This window comes from Eleutherodactylus coqui, chromosome 13 (genome assembly GCF_035609145.1).
Source record: "Eleutherodactylus coqui strain aEleCoq1 chromosome 13, aEleCoq1.hap1, whole genome shotgun sequence".
In the NCBI taxonomy this organism is placed as follows: Eukaryota; Metazoa; Chordata; class Amphibia; order Anura; family Eleutherodactylidae; genus Eleutherodactylus; species Eleutherodactylus coqui.
The window spans coordinates 2,442,023-2,458,917 of NC_089849.1; the positions used below are offsets into that span (position 1 = coordinate 2,442,023).

At 50.9% G+C, this 16,895-nt stretch overlaps 1 protein-coding gene across 7 annotated transcripts in view; it reads left to right on the forward strand.

The window, feature by feature from the left end:
* The window catches only part of ZMYND8 (zinc finger MYND-type containing 8), a 134,952-nt gene that overhangs the window by 105,278 nt on the left and 12,779 nt on the right, over window positions 1-16,895 (forward strand). For 6 of the 7 annotated variants that reach the window (XM_066586293.1, XM_066586292.1, XM_066586288.1 and 3 more), the window contains 5 exons: window positions 122-496; window positions 811-995; window positions 7,591-7,671; window positions 7,743-7,821; window positions 7,955-8,194. In XM_066586293.1, coding sequence (XP_066442390.1) covers window positions 122-496; window positions 811-995; window positions 7,591-7,671; window positions 7,743-7,821; window positions 7,955-8,194 — 960 coding nt within the window. The remainder of the gene's footprint in view (window positions 1-121; window positions 497-810; window positions 996-7,590; window positions 7,672-7,742; window positions 7,822-7,954; window positions 8,195-16,895) is intronic. The other variant, XM_066586294.1, reaches the window with a different exon arrangement.

The following is a 16,895-nucleotide window of genomic DNA, read 5'->3' on the forward strand; positions in this document are numbered from 1 at the left end:
GCACTCTGTAGTGTATTGGTTTTGCACTACTGTGCGGTATTTTAGACTTCGCTCTCCTGCATTTCATACTGACCTTCATTCATTGTGTATTATACCAACAAGATATTATTGGTCTCTGCAGTAAAATCGCCCGCTGCAGCCAGCGCCAGCAGCCATCCCACAATGGAGACCCCCATCTTGACTCGTTCTGCATCCCAGGCTGCCCCCGCAGTAGGAGTAACGGTGACTACAAGCTCCGCCTCCGCTGTCAGCACTCCGACAGCGGCTACCGGCAGCCCAGTGAAGAAGCAGAGGCCGCTACTCCCAAAGGAGACGGTTCCCACCGTGCAGAGAGTGGTGTGGAATTCTTCCAGTAAGTTTCAGACCTCATCCCAGAAATGGCACATGCAGAAAGTTCAGAGGCAACAGCAGCAACAACAGCAGCAGCAGCCGAACACGCCTGCGCCGTCACAGTCTCCACAAGGGACCAGATACCAGACGCGGCAGGCTGTGAAAGGTATTGCATGCTGGTGCAGCCCGAGCGTCCCATCCAGTGTCATCTGTACGTGTCTCACCCTCCATCTAACCAGCGCCATTATTAGAGAGGGACACAACTGTCATACTAATCGTTGCATGTGAAGCTGTGGATGCCCTGATGACAGTCCATGCTCTGCCCCCACCATGCTGGGGTGCTGTGTATGGCTGCATACGGGAGCCTGGTATCCCCTTATACACTACTCATCAGTGTCCTGTAAGCCACCTCTGCCATGTCTCACGGTAGTTTCGCCGGTGTGCAAATCATAAAGAATCTTATTTTTCAATTATTTTTAGCGGTGCAGCAAAAAGAAGTCACACAAGCAACATCCACCTCCACCATAACCCTGGTGACCAGCGCCCCTCCACTAGCCATGGTGACCAGTCCCGGACAGCCGCTCAGCACTTCACTCTCCAGTGACCTGCCCATCGCCACCGCCTCAGCTGACGTCGCTGCGGACATAGCCAAATACACCAGTAAGGTGAGTAGGACCCACCTTGTGCTGCGCCTTCACAAAGGTTGGCAGCGGAATGAGGAAATCTGCCTCCTTGTTTACAGGATGCACTTGGCTTGTCTGTAATCTGCCATGAGCGCGGGCAGTGTTCACACGAGGCGGATGCCCTGCCGATTCTCCGTACACAAAATCCACAGCATTTACACCAACTGCAAAGAAGATTTTAAGAGCCGTTTTCAAAATCTTATCTTTATGCTGCAGAAAAATTTGCGCGACCTTGGCACACAGATGGACCGGCGGGCAGATTAGTGAACATATAAATTATACTTGGGGCTGTCGGTGCAGATTGCATGCTTTACCCTGCGTTACTAGACAGAGCTGGGCTCCAGGCACACGGATGAGATACCCCCAGCACTGCAGCCCGTTTACCTGGATGGTTTTTTCCCCATCATAAACTTTGGGGATGGACTAAAAGAAGAAAATGCGCATTTCTGCCTTTGTTTTTGTGGTTTTGGTCTAATGATATTCACGGTGGGGTGTAAAGAACAGCATTCTGCGGCTCAGTACGACTGCGGTCATGCCAAACGTATCTAGTAAGGTGTTTAACTGACCACCTACCCTTTAGCTTCTCTATAAGGCTGTGAAAAACAGCCGAGACGCACAAATCTCACACACATGACCCCTGTTCTCTTGTATGGGGTCATATACATGAGCATATTTTGGGGGTTTTCCCCCCAGCAATGAATTCCCGGATAAAATTGCGTCATGTCCTATCGTTATGCGTTCCCTCAGAACGCATTGCCCATTGTTTTCAGTGGGACGGGAAAATGCATTGCCCGGCATGTGATGTGCACCTGAGGGCCGTTCGAGGTTTCCCATAGGGAACACTTGGCGATCATCACCGAAGTGATGGGGGCAGTTATTACAGAAGAATGGCTCGCACGTTCCTGAACGTGACATGGCACTCGCGCGTGTGCAGGAAGCCTAAGGATGTATTCACACATCTGATTCGCTGTGGATGTTGTTGCAGATTTCACTCCTCCAACTGAGTTCAACTTGAAAGGGTGAAATCTGCAGATCTGCGACAAAATCCCCAGCAAATCAGTGGTGTGTGAGCCCACCCCTCAAGAAACGTGCTTCATGGCACCATGTCCCCACCTCCAAACTTTCTATTTTTTCCATCCGTACTGATGATTGAGACTTTTTGATTACAGGCAGATCACTATTTTGTGGTACTATTTAGGGTAACAAAAGGGCAAAAAAAAGCGCAGTTTTTATTTTTACAGCCTTCACTTTCCAGCATAAAGATTGCATTGTTTTGATAGCTTGCCACACATGCGGCGATACAGTTCTGTCTGTCTGATAAATGGGAACGGGTGTGTTTGTCATCAGAAAACAACCTATTTTATATAAATCACAGTTTTGTGTTGAACATAGTTTTTAATTTTCTGCAGATTTTTGTTGGTTTCCACCGCATTCTGTAATTTAAAAAAAAATTCTAAGCTCTAGCAGATCTCACTGACCAGAGAGCCTAATAATGTGATGTCACAGCTCACCTCCTCCCCTCCCTCCACACTGACCTCTAGGACTAATGATGGTCTGAAGCTTTTTGTTCTGTCGCTTCATTATCATCGAAGGCTGGATTACATTGAAAGGTGTCACCTGTATAACACAGATAACACAGGCTACACCAGTCACAATAGTCACAGCTCACCTCCTCCCCCTCCCTGTACAGGTCATAGAGCATGCCTAGAACAGTCTCCAATACAAAGTCAATATCTCCCTTCCTGTCCATTGTGTGAATGGCCCATGAATGCTGTTAGCTGCGGCTCCGACAAGGTGACCGCCCCCGCAGTCATGTACCGACAACAGAATACAATGCTCTACAATCACACCATAAAAACCGATAAAATGTTACACTATTTGGTTTAAATTAATAAACAGCCCAAATTTTGGTGATAAGGTCGTTTTAACTTTTGATGTTTTTTCCCCAAACCCCATGATTGTGTCACGAGAGGGACGACCATGTGATAAAAAAAAAGGCTCTTCGTCAGCTGAGGTGGATGTTCTGGTGTCTCGCCTGTCCAATTGCACTACTCTGACCCGGCAAGATGCAATATCTTTTAAGGACCAGCATAATAAGTGGCTAGAATCCTTCACCAAGTCATCTTTCAGGACTTCTGCCCTCCATTTGCCTCATCCTGGGTTAATAGGGCCAACCACTATGCCTAGGCATCCTATCCGCTGCCCCCCAGGAGGATCTCTCTGAGGTTGCCCTTCAGCTCTCCCAGGCAGGCAAGTACCTCTCTGAAGCCAACTGCATGCCGCCAGGCTACAAATGCCTTCCCCTGCCTTTTCTGTGGCAATTTGCTGCACCTTGTGGCTGAAGTGTTGGTCCGCAGACTTCATCTCCAAAGTGTCTAACCGGTCTTCCCTTTACCGGAACTCACCTTTTTGGCTGCCGATTGGATGAAATTAATTCTGAGGTGACAGAAAATCATTGCCCATAAGAGGCCTACTTTTTGCTCCTTTCGTCATTCCAGTCTCTGGCCCCCACGCCAGTCACCTTAGGATCACAAAAAATGCCCATCCTTCAAACTGCAGCCTTCAAGTAGCCAAGCCCTCCTCGACATGAAGGGTGGTCCCCACCCCAGTCTTGCAGAGTGGAGGGCCGCCTCCTGCTATTCAAGGAGGTGTGTTTCACTCATATCCAAGATTTCTGGGTGCACAAGATCATTTCTTTAGGATATGTGATAGATTATTGTTCTGCACCCCAAGAGTGCATTTTCGCTTCCTCCTCACCATCCAGTCAGGCCAGACCCTCGCAGTACCTTAGAGCCGCCATTCAAGCTTTCTGAATGTTTTACAGGATTTTACACCAACGTATTTCTTGTTCCCACAAAGGAGGGATCGGTTCATCCAGTCGTAGACCTGACGCTCATGAATTGCAATGACAAAGCCCATATTTATGTATGGAATCCATCCGGGCGGTGATTGCTTCTGTGGATCTCATCTTCACGTCCTTGTGCGCCCGTCCCACCAGCGCTTTCTTTGATTTGAAGTCCAGTCGGCTAATTTCCAATTGGTCGCCTTTACATTCGGCCTAGCAATAGCTCCCAAAGTGTCCACAAAGGTCCTCTCAGATGTTGTGGCGCTTCTTCATTCCAGGGGGATCGTAGTGATCCCATATCTGGGCAACATATTGATCCTGTTCCTCAGGAGAGCCTCATGATAGTACTGGACACTCTCAGGTGCTCTGGGTGGATCATCCATTGTCTGAAGTCCAACCTCACCTCATCACCTCACATTCTTCGGTCTATTCTTTGACACAATTCAGGCAAAGGTACAATTTCCAAGAGACAGACTTGCTTTTCTCCAGCAACATGGCCGCCTTCTGTGGTCACGGACTCCAGTCTCCATCTGCCAGGGCAAGCGAGTTTTGGGGCTCCTGATAGCTACCTTCAAGGCAGTCCCATACAAGCAATTCCAGACGCACACACTACAAGGAGCCATTCTAGCCAGTTGGAACAGATCGAGCGAATTCCTGAATCAGCTCTTGATCCTTCCTCAGTCAGTCCACCTTTCTCTTCTTTGGTGTATGACATAACCCAACCTCTGTCGGGGGTGGTCCTCCATTCTCGTTTGTTGGAAGGGGATAACCATGGACACCAGTTTTTAAGGCTGGGGGGAGGGATCTTTGGCAACATAGTGCAGGGACTGTGGACCACCTTGGAATCATCCCTCCACATCAATTCACTGAAACTCTGAGCCGTCCACCTGTCTCTAACACACTGGTCCCAGATTCTCTCTGGTCATTCCATCCGGGTTCACTTCGCAGCCATCACATGCATAAACCACCAAGGAGGCACAAGAAGTGTAACTATGATGAGCGAGGCAGCCGAAATTCTCTGCTAGGCGGAGGCCCATGTCCCAGTCATCTCAGCCATTCAAATTGTGGAAGTGGAAAATTGGATGTCGGACATCCCCAGCAGGGAAACTGTAGACCCAGTAAAGTGGGCGCTACACAAGGACGTCTTTTGCGTACATTTGAGCTAAATGGAACGTGCCGGATGTGGATCTAATGGCACCCAGGCTCAACAGTTGCCTCCCGCTGTTTGTGTCACAGACTCGCGACTCTCAAATAGTTGCTGTGGATGCCTTAGTGATCCCACGGAACCAGTTCTCCTTCCTGTATGCCTTTCCACTGACGCCTCTGATCCCATGGCTCCTGAAGAAAGCAAAGATGGAGGGCGTGCCAATGATTCTCATAGCACCACACTGGCCACGTCGTCCTTGTTAATGCCAATTGTGTGTCCCCACTGGTCAACTGGCCCTGACCGCTGCCACTCAGATAGGATCTGCTGCCGCAGGGTCCAGCTCATCACATGCATTTGCTGTGCTTGACAACGTAGCTGTTGACTCACCCTTCTTCCTCGCGCATCTACCATAGGTTGGAGAAGTCCTTCTTCAGATGAGGTGAGCAGCATAATCTCTGATAAATGTTTCTGTTCTCAGTATCCTTTTCTTCCTCCAATAAGTTGTGGATATGGGCTTGAGCCTCAGCTCCTTAGAGGGTCAAGTATCTGCACTATTGGTCCTTTTCCAACGCCCCATGGCCTCCAAATCCATAGTATATACTTTTCTTCAGGAAGTGACACGCTGCCCCTCCTTACCATCTCCCGACAGCACCTTGGGACCTCAGTTTGGCCTTAGATGCATTACAGTTGTCTCCCTTCGGGCCAATACTTGACATTTCCCTCCATTTTTTTATTTTGGAAGGTCGCCATCTTGGTAGCCATCACTTCAATCCGCTGTGTGTGAACGGGCCGCGGTATCACGCAGATCTCCTTTTCTGGTACTTCATCAGGTCCTGTGCCCTGTTCCATCCCTTCTTCCCAAGGTGGCCTTGTGCTTCCTCTTCCACAAGTACATCGTTCTGCCCTCCTTCTCTGCGGAGCTTTCACATCCTAAGGAACATCGTCTGCACGAGCTTGATGTCATCCGCACATTGTGGCTCTATCTTTCTCGTACAGAATCTTTTCACCGTTCAGATTCCTTGTTCCTCGTCCCTAGCTTGATAAAGGGGTCTTCTGTACCCCGAAAAGCATTGCCAAGCCATTCACTCTCTCTACTTATATATTTATAATTAATATGAATTAAACTGCTGGAAACTGTCCCGAATCTGGCAACATGGATTAGGGGGAGCTGGTGGCATCCGAATCCTCTCTGTGAAGTAACCTTCTCAAGCACATTCGGTAGCGCAGGACTTTTTCCCCACTTTTGTGATCTTCTGCATTGCTCCTCAGTGAGGTCTGGTGGCCTCCGCTGAATCAGGTCAGCCATCATGGAGGCCTAGTGTACCGAGGGCAGACCTCCGCCCATTCACTTCTGCCCTCCAGCTTTGGCTATTGGCTACATGTGTTCAGGAAGTTTTACGTCGTACATACTTTGGCATCCTTTGCTGCTCTTGGTCACAGGACTCTGCAGGCAGCGGTGCCCTGCTTACCTCATAAGCATTTTCGGGCCACCCTTAGCGACTAAATGTCCCAAGGTCTTCACTGTGTTCCCCAATGACGTAGCCGAGAAAACAGGACTTTTTGTTAAGTACCATAAAATCCTTTTCTCAGATGTTCATTGGGGACACAGCACCCCTTATGGTGTGGAGGAGTCGGCTGTTCTCTGTTCTGAGCTTCCCTCTTTACTATGTTGTAAGTTGTTTTCAGCTACCTTCGGGCTTTTCCACTCCTGCTTGTGTGCAAACTGATATAGCGGAGTGCCTGCAGGAGGAGTATAGCTGGTGGGAGCGATACCCCATGTCTTAGCTGGGTCCCGTATGAAGATCAGAGAAAAGGATTTTACAGGGAGTAACAAAAAGTCCTGCTTTTGGCCAGATGGGTGGGCAACAGCCTCGTAGCTGAGCGTTCTTGTCATTAGTGACAAAGGGGTTGTCCAATATCTATGGGACGACTGCTGGGGCGTCCACTGAATCCCAGAATGCAGCTCTGACTCATCCCAAAGTGGGGGCAGAGGAGGGCGTGCATGTGCACCTCCCCTACCTTCACCTGCATGGAACTGCTGGATATAGCGGAGGCCAAGTGCTGAACGCTCTGCAGAAGTCCCATTGGAGCGGGGGTGCACATGCTCGTTCTCCTCTGCCCACTCGCATTGGGGCTGCAGTCTCAAGATTGATAAAGCCACTAACTGATAAGCAGATCATTCCTTATCCTTTGGATGGGGAAGAGCCTGCTGTGGTGGGAAGACCCATCTGTGGTATGTCCTGCCCTGCGTTATTGGTAGTGGTGCTTATAGTCTTTTGGTCATGCCAACATATTCCACAAGTGTGTGTGACAGTGCCAGTCATTTCAGTGGGAGTAAGCAGGAGGCTCAGCATCCCATTCCTTAATCTGAGTGCTGTGGATCCCATCCATGCCCACTTACTAGGCTGTACCCATCACTAGTGACCCATGACGGCGCCGTAAACAGAATGTCGCCTTCATCAGTGGCTGTGCCGCGGGTGGAGCTCCCTGGCGCACACAAACTGCGTCATTTAGTGGAGAACCAGTTAACTTGCTGTCATCTTCCCATGCTGGCGGTTTCCTTTATAATCTTGCTGCATTTTCAGATGATGGAGGCGATTAAAGGCACAATGACTGAAATCTACAACGACCTGTCTAAGAACACGACCGGAAACACCATCGCTGAGGTACGTTTATACGGAGCACGCAATGACATATTCCTCATAGCAGGCTGTGATAGAGAATTGTCTCTTCCCAGATCCGCCGCTTACGAATAGAGATTGAGAAGCTGCAGTGGCTCCATCAGCAGGAGCTGTCAGAGATGAAACACAATCTGGGTAAGTGTGGGGCCCCGGGAACAGCTGGGGGCCCTCGCCTGCATCCTGGGGGCCAGCTCTGTCATCTATGCACATCTTGTAAGCTGTAAGGGCTATCTGTGCTGAGTCTCTGCTGCTTTCTACCCGGCGCTAGAACTCACCATGGCGGAGATGAGGCAGAGTCTGGAGCAGGAGAGAGACCGGCTGATCGCAGAGGTGAAGAAACAAACGGAGCTGGAGAAGCAGCAAGCCGTGGATGAGACCAAGAAGAAGCAGTGGTGTGCCAACTGCAAAAAGGAGGCCATCTTCTACTGCTGCTGGAACACCAGCTACTGCGACTACCCGTGTCAGCAGGCGCACTGGCCCGAGCACATGAAGTCCTGCACACAGTCAGGTACAAGCAGCTGCTCAGGTCTCACCCACAAACATTCGATCACTGCATTAAACTGCTGGGGCCCAAGCAATCACAAGCGCCCTAATAGTGGTGCTCAACTGCTGCTGCATTCACTTCTATGGGACACACAATGATGAAGGAGCTTGGCACACTCTCTCTCCTTCCCATAGAAGTGAATGGAACATTGGTCACTTCTTTCAGGGGCACCATTCTCAGGATTGCTGCAGACCCCATCTGTTGGACCACCAGCCATCAGATATCCCCCCCCCCCCCCACCCTGTGTGTATTCTTTGAATGGGGGATACATGTCTCCTTTACATTATCCAATCTGTCGGGATACCAGCAGAGTACAATCTCAGGCCATTATCCTTTAACACGGCAGCCGAAGGGCCTCTTACTGTAAATGGAAGTGGAGTCAAGATTATAGGAGGATATATTTCCTGATAAGTTCTGGGCGGCTGCGGAGGGATGCCGCAAGGTAGGAACGCTTCCAGAACGACAAGCCATGATTGCATTTGGTTATTTGACAAATACTAAGTGAGTGAAGCAAAGAGAAATATAACCCCATCAGTATCGGGTGCGACGCCCTCCACTTTCCTCAGTTCTCCTTCGTACACTTGCACACAGTTTTTGAAGGCACTCAGCAGGGAGGTTCTAGACATCTTGGAGGACTAATCACAAATCTTCTGTGGATGTCGGCTCGCTCCAATCCTTCTGTCTCTTCATGTAAGCCCAGACAGACTGCATGATGTAAGATCAGGGCTCTGTGGGGCCACATCATCACTTCCTGGACTACTTGTTCTTTTTAATGACATCGGCTGGATGTTGGGGGTTGTTGTCCTGCTGCAGAATACATTTAAAGGCAGTCAGACACCTCTGATGGTATTGCATGATGGGTAAGTGTCCGCCTGTATTTCTCAGCATTGAGGACACCATTAATCCTGACGAAATTTCTAACTCCATCTGCTGAAATGTAGTCCGAAACTAGTAAGGAGCCTCCACCATCCTTCACTGCTGCCTGCAGACACCCATTATTGTACCGCTGTTCACTGCTCCCTGCAGACACTCATTATTGCACCGCTCTTCACTGCTGCCTGCAGGTACACATTATTGCACCGCTCTTCCATCATGCTTCATTGCTGCCTACAGACTCTCATTATTGTGCCGCTCTTCACTGCTGCCTGCAGACACTCATTATTGTACCGCTCTTCCATCAAGCTTCATTGCTGCCTGCAGACACTCATTATAGTACCGCTCTTCACTGCTGCCTGCGGACACTCATTATTGTACCGCTCTTCCATCATGCTTCATTGCTGTTTGCAGACACTCATCATTGTACCGCTCCTTCACCATGCTTCACTGCTGCCTGCAGACACTCATTATTGTACCACTCCTCCACCATGCTTCACTGCTGCCTGCAGACACTCATTATTGTACTGCTCCTCCCCCATGCTTTACTGCTGCCTGCAGACACTCATTATTATGCCGCTCTTCACTGCTCCCTGCAGTCACTCATAATTGTACCGCTCCTCCACTATGCTTCACTGCTGCCTGCAGTCACTCATTATTGTACCGCTCTTCACTATTGCATGCAGACACTCATTATTGTACTGCTCCTCCACCATGCTTCACTGCTGCCTGCAGTCACTCGTTATTGTACCGCTCTTCACTATTGCATGCATACACTCATTATTGTACCGCTCCTCCACCATGCTTCACTGCTGCCTGCAGTCACTCGTTATTGTACCGCTCTTCACTGCTGCCTGCAGACACTCGTTATTGTACCGCTCTTCCACCATGCTTCATTGCTGCCTGCAGACACTCATTATTGTACCGCTCTTCCACCATGCTTCATTGCTGCCTGCAGACACTCATTATTGTACCGTTCTTCCATCATGCTTCATTGCTGCCTACAGACTCTCATTATTGTGCCGCTCTTCACTGCTGCCTGCAGACACTCATTATTGTACCGCTCTTCCATCAAGCTTCATTGCTGCCTGCAGACACTCATTATAGTACCGCTCTTCACTGCTGCCTGCGGACACTCATTATTGTACCGCTCTTCCATCATGCTTCATTGCTGTTTGCAGACACTCATCATTGTACCACTCCTTCACCATGCTTCACTGCTGCCTGCAGACACTCATTATTGTACCACTCCTCCACCATGCTTCACTGCTGCCTGCAGACACTCATTATTGTACCACTCCTCCACCATGCTTCACTGCTGCCTGCAGACACTCATTATTGTACTGCTCCTCCCCCATGCTTTACTGCTGCCTGCAGACACTCATTATTATGCCGCTCTTCACTGCTGCCTGCAGTCACTCATAATTGTACCGCTCCTCCACCATGCTTCACTGCTGCCTGCAGTCACTCATTATTGTACCGCTCTTCACTATTGCATGCAGACACTCATTATTGTACCGCTCCTCCACCATGCTTCACTGCTGCCTGCAGTCACTCGTTATTGTACCACTCTTCACTATTGCATGCAGACACTCATTATTGTACCGCTCCTCCACCATGCTTCACTGCTTTATTGTACCGCTCTTCACTGCTGCCTGCAGACACTCGTTATTGTACCGCTCTTCACTGCTGCCTGCAGACACTCGTTATTGTACCGCTCTTCACCGCTGCCGGCAGACTCTCATTATTGTACCACTCTTCACTGCTGCCTGCAGACTCATTATTGTACCGCTCTTCACTGCTGCCTTCAGACACTCATTATTGTACTGCTCTCCCTCATGCTGCATTGCTGCCTGCAGACGCTCATTATTGTACTACTCTCCACCGTGCTTCACTGCTGCCTGCAGACACTCATTATTGTACTGCTCTTTTCCATGTTTCACTGCTGCCTGCAGCCATTCATTATTATACCGCTTTCCACCATGCTTCACTGCTGCCTGCAGACATTCACTATTGTACCACTCCTCCACCATGCTTCACTGCTGCCTGCAGACACACATTATTGTACCGCTCTTCCATCATGCTTCATTGCTGCCTGCAGACACTCATTATTGTAGCGCTCCTCCACCATGCTTCAGTGCTGCCTGCAGACACTCAATATTGAACCGCTCTTCACTGCTGCCTGCAGACACTCAATATTGAACCGCTCTTCACTGCTGCCTGCAGACACTCAATATTGAACCGCTCTTCACTGCTGCCTGCAGACACTCAATATTGAACCGCTCTTCACTGCTGCCTGCAGACACTCATTATTGTACCGCTCTTCACTGCTGTCTGCAGACACTCATTATTGTACCGCTCTTCCATCATGCTTCATTGCTGCCTGCAGACACTCATTATTGTACCGCTCTTCCATCATGCTTCATTGCTGCCTGCAGGCGCTCATTATTGTACTGCTCTTCCACCATGCTTCACTGCTGCCTGCAGCCACTCATTATTATACCCCTCTCCACCGTGCTTCACTGCTGCTTGCAGACACTCATTATTATACCGCATTCCACCATGCTTCACTGCTGCCTGCAGACACTCATTATTATACTGCTCTTCCATCAGGCTTCATTGCTGCCTGCAGACACTCATTATTGTACCGCTCTTCCATCATGCTTCATTGCTGCCTGAGACACTGATTATTATACCGCTCTCCACCATGCTTCACTGATGCCTGCAGTCACTCATTATTGTACCGCTCTTCCTCATGCTTCACTGCTGCCTGCAGACGCTCATTATTGTACCGCTCCTCCACCATGCTTCAGTGCTGCCTGCAGACGCTCATTATTGTACCGCTCCTCCACCATGCTTCAGTGCTGCCTGCAGGCACTCATTATTGTACCGCTCTTCACTGCTACCTGCAGGCACTCGTTATTGTACCCCTCTTCACTGCTGCCTGCAGGCACTCGTTATTGTACCCCTCTTCACTGCTGCCTGCAGACACTCGTTATTGTACCGCTCTTCACTGCTGCCTGCAGACACTCGTTATTGTACCGCTCTTCACTGCTGCCTGCAGACACTCGTTATTGTACCGCTCTTCACTGCTGCCTGCAGACACTCGTTATTGTACCGCTCTTCACTGCTGCCTGCAGACACTCGTTATTGTACTGCTTCACGCTTCACTGAACAAACTGCCTTCTGTTACACCAGATATTTCACATTGTGACTCCTCAGTCCAGAGCACTTGCTGCCGTTTTTCTGCTCCCCGGTTCCTATGTTTTCATGCATGATTGAGTAGCTTTGCCTCTTTTTACATGGAAGGTATGGCTTTTTGGTGGCAATTCTTTCATTTCTGCTGGCAATTCACAGTTTGCAGACTTCTAATAGGTGTCTGCCAGGTCTGAGTGGATGGCGCTGCTGGACATCTACTGATTGTTGCTGCACTAAGTTCCCTTGGCCGACCGCTGCGTCTGTAGTCCTTGACATTGGCCATTTCTTTGTACTAATTCAGCAAAGCTTGAACATCACATCGTAAAACTGCAGTCTGCTGTGAAATCTTTGCCTGGGAGAGACCTTGCTGTTACAGTGTAACTACCTTGTGCCTTGTTGCTGTGATCAGTCATGGTGTATGAGCCGTGACATGAAACTGTCTTCCACAACCTCCCCTTTCTAGCAGAGTTCGGCTGTTCCTCACTTAGTGTTAAGCCTCTTACATGGCTGTTTCAGTTAATGACTGTAAAAGTTGTTTCTAGTCTGTATTATTGGGGGACACAGCCTTGACCTTGGGGTATAGCTACTGCCTCTAGGAGGCGACGCTAAGCACAGAAAGTGTTTAACTCCTCCCATTAGCTATATCCCTCCTGCAAGCATCCAGCTAATTTAGTTTTAGCTTAGTGTCCGTAGGAGGTGGAAGGTCTCGCCCGTAAGGGCTATTTTTTTCTGGATGGACCAGGGCTAACAGGGAGGCAGGAGTCTCCCTATTAACCCAGCCAAGCAGGGCGAACAGAATAGAATCAACCTTCTGTTGTCTGCCCCGTCCCCTCAGAAGAAAAGGAGGAACATCCAGGTACTCCTGCATGTGGCCTGCCAGCCATAGAGCCCCCCCCTTTCTTCTTCCGGGCAGTCCGCATCCCCTCCCCGTGCAAGGGTAGACGATGGTGGGGGAGAGCTCTGATGGAGTTGAGGAGCCATTTTACCTCGGCGGAAAGTAAGTATCCACCGTACTCCCGCAACACTTCGCCCCCCCCCTCCCCCCATCAGCGCAGCGACTGTAGCATTCCTTCTGCAAGGTACAATCCATCGGGTTTTTTTGCTGACACTACAGCGTGTGTTGAGGCGCGCGGCCCCCTTCTCTGTGGTGCGGTCTCTTACCTCTCTGGGGGGAGGTGTCCGGTCTGGGAGGCCAGTGCAGGGTCTCCCCTTGGGTTGGGGTGGGTTCCTTGTAGCCACAAGTTTCTCCCTTTGCCCTCCGTGTTGGTGCAGCCCCTCTGGCCCTACGGCGCACGGCCCCTCCTGTGCTGGTGGCGGACGGTTCCACCATGCTGGTGGAGCGCGTCCGGTCTCTAGGGGCATCCGGGGCCAAGCTCTGATGGCGGTAAGCAGGCAACATGTTCGCCAGGAGGCAGGGAAGTACAGTGGATAGGGGCCTGCTGCTGTCTTTTCAGTTGGCCACTGCGCTGCCTTATATTATGGCCTGCATTGCTAGCCACTGTGCGGTAACCATGTTTTGCATAGCCACTGGTTAGCGCTGTGGGCGTTAGCTGCAGCTCGTCATTATTTCTGTTCGCCGTGCAGCTTTATTGATAGCAGCTGTGTGTTATTGCTGGGCGCCGTGGCTAGCTGCCGACGGCATTATTGCTAACCGCTGTGCGGCATTATGTCTAGCCACTGGACGGCAGTGTTGCTAGCCGCTGGGCGGCATCATTCCTGGCCACAGGACGGTGTTATTGGTAGCCATAGTGAGGCGCTGTTGGCCAGCTGTGGTGTGGCCTGGTATATGTAGCCAAGTGGCATGTGGTTACTGCTGTTGTGCTTTTTGCCACCACGCAGCTTTCTTTCACCGCTTACTAGTGATGGGCAAAGTGTTGCCACCGGCCAGACCGATGGTCCAATCCAGCCACAGTACTGGGGCGGCAGGTCTTTTGCGCGCAGGGGGTGTTAGTGAAGGTGCTCCCCACTTCCCCAATGGCAATCATCCTCAGCGTGGTTCCTGGCACGGGTTGAAGCCTTGCCTATCAGCAGTCCCCTGCAGGAGAGCCACATACTAAGTGCGGCATTGCTCCAGGCCTCCTGTAGTACCTTCTATGGAGAGGGAGTACTTGTACAGGGACCTGTGGACTCATCGCCCCTCGTGTCTGCTCCACACCAGGGTGAGCCCTGCCTGTCGGTAGCTCCCCTGTTGCCCCTCCTGCAGTTCCCTGCAGCCAGACATACCGCAGTGTCAGAGTCGAGGATGACCCACGGACAGGAGCGGCCAGATCCGCGTACCAAGTGCGCTCTCCCAGCAGAGAAGATCTCGTCTTACGAGCAATAATGTTCTAAGTGTCTGCATGGCTCCGGCAGTGCTGAGACCTGTGGTACCTTCTATGGAAAGAGTACTAGGCACAGGGATTCGCCGGATTCATCTCTCTTCATGACTGCTCCGGTCCAGGTTGAGTGTTGCCTAGCAGCTCACCGAAGGTTGCCCACTTACAGTCTTTGCACACAGTCTTCACACACTCTCCATGTCCAGGAGGACAGGTGGAGACGTGCGCACTCGCTGCCATATGACAGTTACATCGAACTGACTCGAGCTGGTTATTAGCAATGCTCCAGCCTTGCTGACACCAGTGGTACCTTCCGTATGGAAGGTGTACTGTGCACGGAAGGTCTTTGATTACACCGCTTCTCTTCTCCGCGCTGGGCCGGGTGAGCCTTACCTATCGTCTGGCTCCACTATGATGGCCTACCTGCAGCTGCCATGTAGGCAGCGGTAGCGCGATTACCGGAGGATCTGCAGACTGGGGCCGCCCAGAGACGCATACTATGTGCGCTCCACCACAGTACGGGACTGATGTCCAGTAGGTCAAAGACCATCTTGTCTTTCAGACAGTCTGGCTCTGTCCAACTACAGCGGTAGTCCAAGGATCTACCCTCCTGCAGGGAGTCTGCGGATGGTAGGTCCTCCTACTAGCTCCCCTCCGGTCAGCTCGAACACGCGGACTGCTATGGGTCCGGTCTCTCTCCAGGCGGCCTTGGAACCAGTTCGGCATCTAGTGCTGTCTAGGAACACTGGACTGCTAGCTCAGTCAGCCGTGTCCGTGCGGATGTGAGTCACTCATGTGGTTGGTGACAGTGAGGAGTGCTCGGTAGCAGAGCAGTCTCCTGCTGTGCTCCTAGAACATTTCTTCGTGGATCCTTTATACACAGATGCTGTGCATAGGGGTCTGCTCCAACCTGAAGCTTGTCTGACAATGGCCTCTCTAGCCGAAGAGTCAGGGTGTCCTGCAGCCTCCAGGGTCTTGTTTTTTGACGAGTGTCAATTCGCTCTATGGCCGACGCGCCTTCTTCTAATCGGGGCTTGGTGTCAGTGGAGCATCGGCTGGAGTCACTGTTTGGTCTCCTAGGACGCCGTCTTGGAAGCAAGCCGTTTTATTCAGACGATTCCAAAAGCACGCTGTGATCCTGCGGCGCATATTCTTCCTGCATGATGGCGTGCCGGAGGCCGTGAGACAGTATACACAGATACTGATTACACTCCTTAGCGCTCGCCCGGATGTTTCTTTCCATGAAGACAGCCCATTGTTTCTGGTGTCTGGATTAGCGGTTGCGATGACCTTTTAAGGAGGAGCTGCATTGGTCGACATCCAAGAGGGCCGCCACTTCCAAGCCTAGACTTCATCAAAAAGGGCCCCAGATTTTCTGCAAAGCTGGATGCCGCCGCCGTGTCACAGGCTGATACTGATGGTATTTTTGAGCCATGCGTCTTCAGCTCCTGTTCTCGCTGGTAGCGGTAGTCCCAACGCATTGCCCGGGATGCTTCCTACTAACCTGTTGCCGATGATACGGACATCGTGTCCTGCTCGTCTCCCAAGCAGAAGACCCTAGCGGGTGAATTTCCCTGTCATCAAGAGAAGCCATTATCCATCGTCTGCTGATTATCTCTCTGCACAGGGTATCGCGACCCCCGCTTGAAGGGAGAATTTGATCCCAGATGTCTGCTGCCACTCCCGACAACACAAGTCCCGTCCTTGGGATCCTCGCAGTGGCTCTGATTCATGGCAGGATGGGGTTACCGTGCCGGGGACATGATGTTTTCAGGTTGTGTCTCTTGGAAGCTCCTTGTTCGGTGCCTTGTCCCGGTGGGTAGCTCTGTTACTCGGGTCCCTTTATCCTACTATGTCTCTGAGCATGCCGGATGCCTTGGCACCCAGTGACACTAGTCACGGTTTAAGAACTGATTACGCTTGGTTACACATGTGGCTTCTTATATTTTCCCGCCACCTTGCTTACTGCTCTGGAACGTCCCAAGGTCAAAGCCGTGTCCCCCAATAATACAGACGAGAAAACTAGATTTTGGTATAACTTACGGTCCTGTTCATTGGGGACACGGCACCCACCCAGTCTGGGATTAGATCCGTAGACGCTCTTGGTGCAGTCGCACATGGCCGAGGGGTTTCAGTTTTTGAGCGTTGTTTGTGGTATCCTACTGCTTGCATACAAACTGATCAGCGTGGTGCCTGCAGGGGGGGTATAGCTAGTGGGAGGAGTTAACACTGTGCTTAGTGTCGCCTCCTAGTGGCAGTAGCTATACCCCAAGGTCAAA